The 6,406-nt window shown below is 48.2% G+C and overlaps 1 protein-coding gene across 2 annotated transcripts; it reads left to right on the forward strand.

Moving 5' to 3' along the window:
* Window positions 1-569: 569 nt before the first annotated feature.
* On the forward strand, window positions 570-5,093 carry FAM78B (family with sequence similarity 78 member B). 2 transcript variants are annotated; one of them, XM_081916145.1, is made up of 2 exons: window positions 570-838; window positions 3,729-5,093. In XM_081916145.1, the coding sequence occupies exons 1-2, from the start codon at window positions 576-578 to the stop codon at window positions 4,249-4,251; spliced, it is 786 nt and encodes a 261-aa protein (XP_081772271.1). In that variant the 5' UTR covers window positions 570-575; the 3' UTR covers window positions 4,252-5,093. The 2 variants fall into 2 exon arrangements, with proteins under 2 accessions (XP_081772271.1, XP_081772272.1); XM_081916146.1 differs by lacking the exon at window positions 570-838 and adding an exon at window positions 1,808-1,964.
* The last annotated feature ends 1,313 nt before the right edge of the window (window positions 5,094-6,406 follow it).

Below are 6,406 nucleotides of genomic sequence, written 5' to 3' on the forward strand. Positions count from 1 at the left end.
CCTTGGCTCATGAAACAATTTATGGCCTTTTAAATGGCGTCTTTTGGCGCGGTGGAGTGGGGGGGTGTTTTGTTTCTCATGTGTGTGTTGTTGCTTTTATACTGTAAACTGCCCTGTGATCTTCCCATGAAGGGCGGTATAGAAATTTAATAAACAATAGCGAAAGCAATAAAAACGATATTTTAACACACACACACACACACACCCATTCAACAGCACCCGGTGCAAGGCTACAGGTGTTTCCCTGTGCGGCTTCCCTTCGGCTTCGGCCCGCGCCTCTTGGGGAGCCCCCAGCCGCCCCCCGCCCCGCCAGCCTCCTTCCCCGCGGCGGCCCTGCGCGCTTGGGCGCCGCTGCTCTGACCCGCTTCTCCTTCCCTTCACGTGACTCCTTCCCTCACACGTGTCCCCGGCGCGCCCTGCTCGGCGTCGGAGAGGCAGCCGCCGGCGAGTGGCGGGCCCGGCGAGCAGGTGGAGCCGCCGGGCGGGCTGCGATGCTCGGGGGGCGGCGGGCGGGGGGCGGCGGCGGCGGGGCCCCCGGGGGGCGGGCGGGCTAGCGGGGGCGGCGGGTCCGGGCCATGGGCTGCCTGCAGAGCGTGGCGTGCAAGGCGCGCGTGCGGCGGGAGCACATCGTGGTGTCGGACGTGTCGGCGTGCATCGAGCCGGGCGCCACGGCCCTGGAGGAGACCTCGCCCATCGTGCTGCGCTACCGGACGCCCTACTTCCGCGCCGCCGCGCGCGTCCTCATGCCGCCCATCCCGCGGCGCCACACCTGGGTGGTGGGCTGGATCCAGGCCTGCAACCACATGGAGTTCTACAACACCTACAGCGACCTGGGCATGTGAGTGGCGCCGGGAAGACGGGGGGGGGGCTCACCGGGTCGCCATAGGAACCCTGCGCCTCCCACAAAGATGGCTGCGCCCCCCCCCCGCTCATGGACCCCAAAGGGAGAGGCCGCCGCGGCGGAAGACACCGGGCAGGACAGCTGGGCCGGCCGAGAATACCCCGGGAGCAAGAGCCCCCCTCGGCCCGGGGGCGCCCTTGGGAGCAGCACCTTCCTTAGCTGCTCTCTTGGGCAAAGGCTGCTCCTCCTCGCCTAGAGTTTTCTGGGGCCAAGCAGGCCAAATCGCAGCAAACCCAGGGAGGAAATTGCTGAAATGTCTACAGTTGAAATACAAGCCCCGTGGCAGCTCTCAAGTAAAAGTGAAAATGGGAGAGGTTGGTGAGTTGCGGGTCTTCCGTCCTCTCGTGTAGCTTGGCCCTCAGCTGCTTCTCTGTGGGTGTCTCTTCCCCTCCCCTTTCGATGCTCCAACACCAACAGCAACATGGTCCTTTGTGACCAGTGCTAATTGAGCCCACCTGGGCAGGTGAGTGCACCTGTCCTCATGTCACCAGGCACCCTTCTCCTCCTGCAAGAAAGCACCTTGGACAGTGCACTGCTGTGCCAACCACTGCAAAGCTACACGTCCCCCTTCAGGTGTAGGAAAGTGAATGTTCTGTCCTGGCAGTGAATTACCTCCTGTTGCTAGAAGACTCAACATCACTTTGGAGCTCCTTTTCATGTGGTTGTCTTGGGCCTCATGATGATTTGGAATAACTTGATACACTTGAGCTCTTATCCTTCCTAATCAGCAATCATAATGATATTTGATTTTTACATTGTACTGTACTTTTATTTCAGAAATCCTTACAGCAGTTCTGTAAGAGAAGTCAATGGATTGTCCCCATATGAGGAGCTGAGGGATAGTAGCAACATATGTATGACAGATTCTACAAAAGAACCCCTTTGCCAGCTTGTTAATTGTCACCCTCTCCTCCCCCCCCCCCTTCTGATAGTAAAGACTGTGGCAGCCCTGGCAAGGTTCTTTGGGGAAGCAGTTGCATTGTGGGAGTTCCCCAGTGACACTGCCACCAGATAAAAGGCATTGTGCTTGACATTTGTGGGGAACGTGGCCTCCATGCAAAAGGTAGAGTTGATCCTTAAATCGAATGAAGGCTATTTGTGATTTAAAGGTCAAAACCAGCATTTTGAAGTCTTCCCTGACATAGATTGCTGCTGATAGGCCCAAGGCTCATTCCCAGTCATAAATTGCTCACCACATTTTGAAAGTTTCTGAACAGTTGTTCAAAGGCAGTTCAGCATAGAACATACAATCACGGGGAAAAGAAAGTACACCCTCTTTGAATTCTGTGGTTTTGCACTTAAGAACATAATCACCTGTTCTTTAGAAGGTCTTAAAATTGTAGAACCACGTTTAGCAGCAATAACTTGAACTAATTGTTTTCTGTAGGACTTAATCTGTCTCTCACATCGTTGTGGAGGAATTTTGGCCCACTATTCTGACTCGGCCATTGCAACCCCTTGATTCTGTTCTTTTTCAGCCATTCTGTTGTAGATTTGCTGGTGTCCTTGGGATCATTGTCCTGTTGCATGACCCAGTTTCATCCAGCTGTTGGGCAGATGGCCTCACATTTGACTCTAGAATACTTTAGTATATAGTTCATGGCGAACTCAATGACTGCAAGGTCCTGTGGCTGCAAAACAAGCCCAAATCATCATCCCTCCACCACCGTGCTTGACAGTTGGCATGAGTTGTTTGTGCTGATATGCTGTGTTTGGTTTTCACCAAACATGCTGCTGTGCATTACGGCCAAACATCTCCACTTTGGTCTCATCTGTCCAAAGGACATTGTTCCAGAACAATGTTTGTTTTTCAGTTGCAGTAAGATCCTGCCACAGTAGATATATTAATATTGGAGGTGCGGAAAGACTCTTTGTTATTTAAGTGAACAATGGAATGGGGTAGAAATTGAGGTATGCACATGTGTGTGAGAGAGAACCTGCATCTTAGAAGCTCTTGCGGGTGCTCCCTGTTGGGTTCTCATAGATCTACTGCATAGCCTTCTATGTTCCCCTAGTGTGAAGGTCAGATTTTAGAGCAGAAAACATCTGTGGCCCACCAGATGTTTCTGGAGCACAACTCCTATCATCGCTGGCAATTGGCCTAATGAGAGTTGGATGGTGACAGCATTGGGATGGCCACAGGTTCCTTATCCCTATTTTAGAGAGTGACGTAGTATCTCAAAGAGCAGCACTACATTTTACCAGAAGAGTGATTAGCAGCAGTTCAATTAGAAGGGGACAGGTTAACGATGCTCTTGATGTAGCACTAAAGTAATTGCTATCCCTGTTCTCTTTCTCTTGGGTTCCCTTTGTTCTCATACTGTGAAATGGGGTAGATAGATAAAAGTGGATCCAAACCTGAATCCATCCCTCCTACTGGAATCCCTGAGGTTGATGTATTAGCGTGCTTGAAAGTGCTGGGCACAGTCAGCTTCCTGCTGCTTCAGTGGCATCATTGCAAAAGTTGCCAGTGAAGGGATGCTGTCTATGTGAGAAGGTTGTGTCACAATCAATACATACTAGCCAAAGCTATTTGCTTAGAAGGCTGTCTGCTACTGAAGTGTTGTACATCATTTTACTTCAGCTCTTTTGCCATTTAGAGTGGTAGTTTTTAATCTTTCCAGGCCTGGGAAATACATTTAGATCCAACCTGAAGCATAGGACTCACTTTTAGTATCTTTTCTATACCTTTTATTGTATTTTTAGTCTTTCATTCCCCTTGCCCTCCTATTTCCCCCCTCTTCCCTCTTGCTCTTAAACATTCTTAGCAACTGTTAATACAGCTCTTAACCCATGTTTTTATTTTGTTTTTGCTTTGCCCCTCTAGGTCAAGCTGGGAACTTCCAGACTTGAGAGAAGGGCGTGTAAAAGCCATCAGTGACTCTGATGGAGTGAGCTACCCCTGGTATGGGAACACCACAGAAACAGTGACCTTGATTGGTCCCACCAATAAGGTCTCCAGGTTCTCCGTCAGTATGAATGACAATTTCTACCCCAGCGTAACGTGGGCTGTTCCTGTGAGTGACAGCAACGTGCCACTACTAACCAGGATCAAACGGGACCAAAGCTTTACGACGTGGCTAGTAGCCATGAATATGACCACCAAGGAAAAGATTATTTTGCAGACTATAAAGTGGAGGATGCGAGTGGACATTGAAGTTGATCCCATGCAACTCTTGGGCAAGCGAGCCCGGCTAGTGGGGAGGACTCAGCAGGAGCAGCCCAAAATTTTGAGCAGAATGGAACCCATCCCACCAAATGCACTAGTGAAACCCAATGCCAATGATGCCCAGGTCCTTATGTGGAGACCCAAAAGAGGACCGCCTTTGGTAGTGATACCACCCAAATAAAAAATACACTTGATGGTATCAATGAGGGCTTTTGCCACCACTGGCATGGATAACTGAGCCAAAGAAGACCTCTGTGTTCACCTGCCTTTTGCGATACAAATGCAAAGAGGGCTTCTTCAAGACAGCGTGAGATCGCAATGGCCAGTGCTAGGTCACAGTAGAGTAGCTGGACGTATGGACTTCGGAAGATTTGTTTCACACTTTGAGTGTGTTCTCATGTGGAAAGAGGCTGAAACACAGAGATCCAGAGTTTGATTTCCAGTGCCTGTGGCCAATGCTGCTTCCCAGCCAACTAGATGTAGTCCTGGAGGCTGTTCTTACCAGACATTCAGTGCAATGCCTGCTCTTTGGGTTAAGACAGGAAGGGATGGCATATTCCCACAACATGATACCTATGCATTTTGATTGATAATCAATATTATCACCTGCTCATTAGAAGGAAGAAAATGTTTACAGGGGGGGGGGGACAAGAATGCCGTCTGTTAAGCTTCACATTTGTAGAAAGTGCAGCTTTATCCCGAGGAAACTGTCCATGGTGCTGAACTAAAACACATTTTGAACTACCAATAATATCACCCACTCTCCCTCTTTCTGGGGCTAATTGATTCGGCCTCATCGGGTTCAGACCTTTTGCATGTTTCTTGGTGTGTTTCAAGTAGTTGTAAGTGTAGGAGTTCTGCCATAGTTTTCTATGCTGTGGATGAAATGCAAGGCAAATCAACTGGCTACACCATAAAAACAAAACAAAATGAAAAACCACACACCATCCCCAGTTCTGCTTTTTATCCAAGCACAGTTAATCTGTATTTCAGAAGATTGCCTGTGCACAGTATGTTTCTCCAGCACAGAAAAGCCCAGGCACAATATTGCTCAGTGTTTGGGGGGTGGGTTGGAGTCTAACAATCTTGGTATGTTGTTTCTGCCATAGGAAGATTGAGATTGCCATTGAACAAGGAAAATGGGTAATGCTGGAAACACTACTTCTTTCCATATCCTCCCAATCAGTGACAGTTTTGCTCATGGTGGAGAAAAGACTGGGAGAAAGAACACCACCTGGAGCAAAAGCGTTATCTTGTTAATGGACAGTCAGAGCTGGACAGAAACTCACAAGGTTAGGTCCACTGACTGACCGACCGACCGACCGACCTACCTACCTATTTATTTATTTATTTATTTCCTTCCTTCCCACTTTCCTCCAAGGAACGGAGGATGGCATCCATGGCTCCCTCATTTTGTCTTCACAAGAGCTCTGTGAAGTAGCTTAGGCTGAGAGAGTATGACTTGTCCAAGATCATGAAATTACCTTCATGGCTGAGTGGGGATTTGTATCTGGGTTGCCAAGTCCTTGTCCAACACTATTTGAAAATGCATGACATAGAGGGAAGGTTTTCTGAAAATTTTTCCTTTCCCATATTTAATGTAGTTAAGGAAAGTATTATTAGATCATCCCATATTTGAGGAGGAATTTTTGATTTTATGTAGGATAAATGAAGATTGGAAGGTAATGGGAACTTCTCTTGAGCATTTGTTAGAACCACAGATTGGTAGCATCTTTGCTTATGATGGTGATGGTGTCCTAGCAGGAAAGGGAAGAGAACCTATGGAGTTTAGCTCCTGTGAAATCTCCAGAGATGTGCAGTCAGCTTACTTCTCTTTCTGCTCTGTTGCTGACTCTCAGCCAACACCCGTTCTGGAAAACTGGGAGGAGGCTTTATCTCCCTGACACTTGCCCTACAACTTTGGCTCTTCATGTGTCCTCATCCGTGATAGTCTGCCCATGTTTTCATCTCTGATAAAGAAGATTGGGGGAATGTAACCAAAGTCTTCCTGCCCAGCCTGTGTGGATTCTCAAGACCTGTGCCTTTGCTTGGCCCTGGCTGGGAGCAACTGCTCTTTCCATTACCTCAGCAAACCAGTGACTGTTTGAGGAGCCTAATGCTCTGAAAGACTAGGACAAACTCTTCCTGGAAATGTTCTTCACAAAGGATTATAATGGCCTCCCAAAAAGCTGAATGGAGAGTTTTATTATTTTCTGCTGTTTCTGAAAATTAAAATGGAACAGCTTATTGAAAGGTAGTGCAGTTTTAAATATATATTTTCTTATAAAACATCTCATTTAAAATTAATTATCCTAATTCTGGGGGAAAGAAAATAA

This window comes from Podarcis melisellensis, assembly GCF_964234715.1.
Source record: "Podarcis melisellensis genome assembly, chromosome: 6".
NCBI lineage: Eukaryota > Metazoa > Chordata > Lepidosauria > Squamata > Lacertidae > Podarcis > Podarcis melisellensis.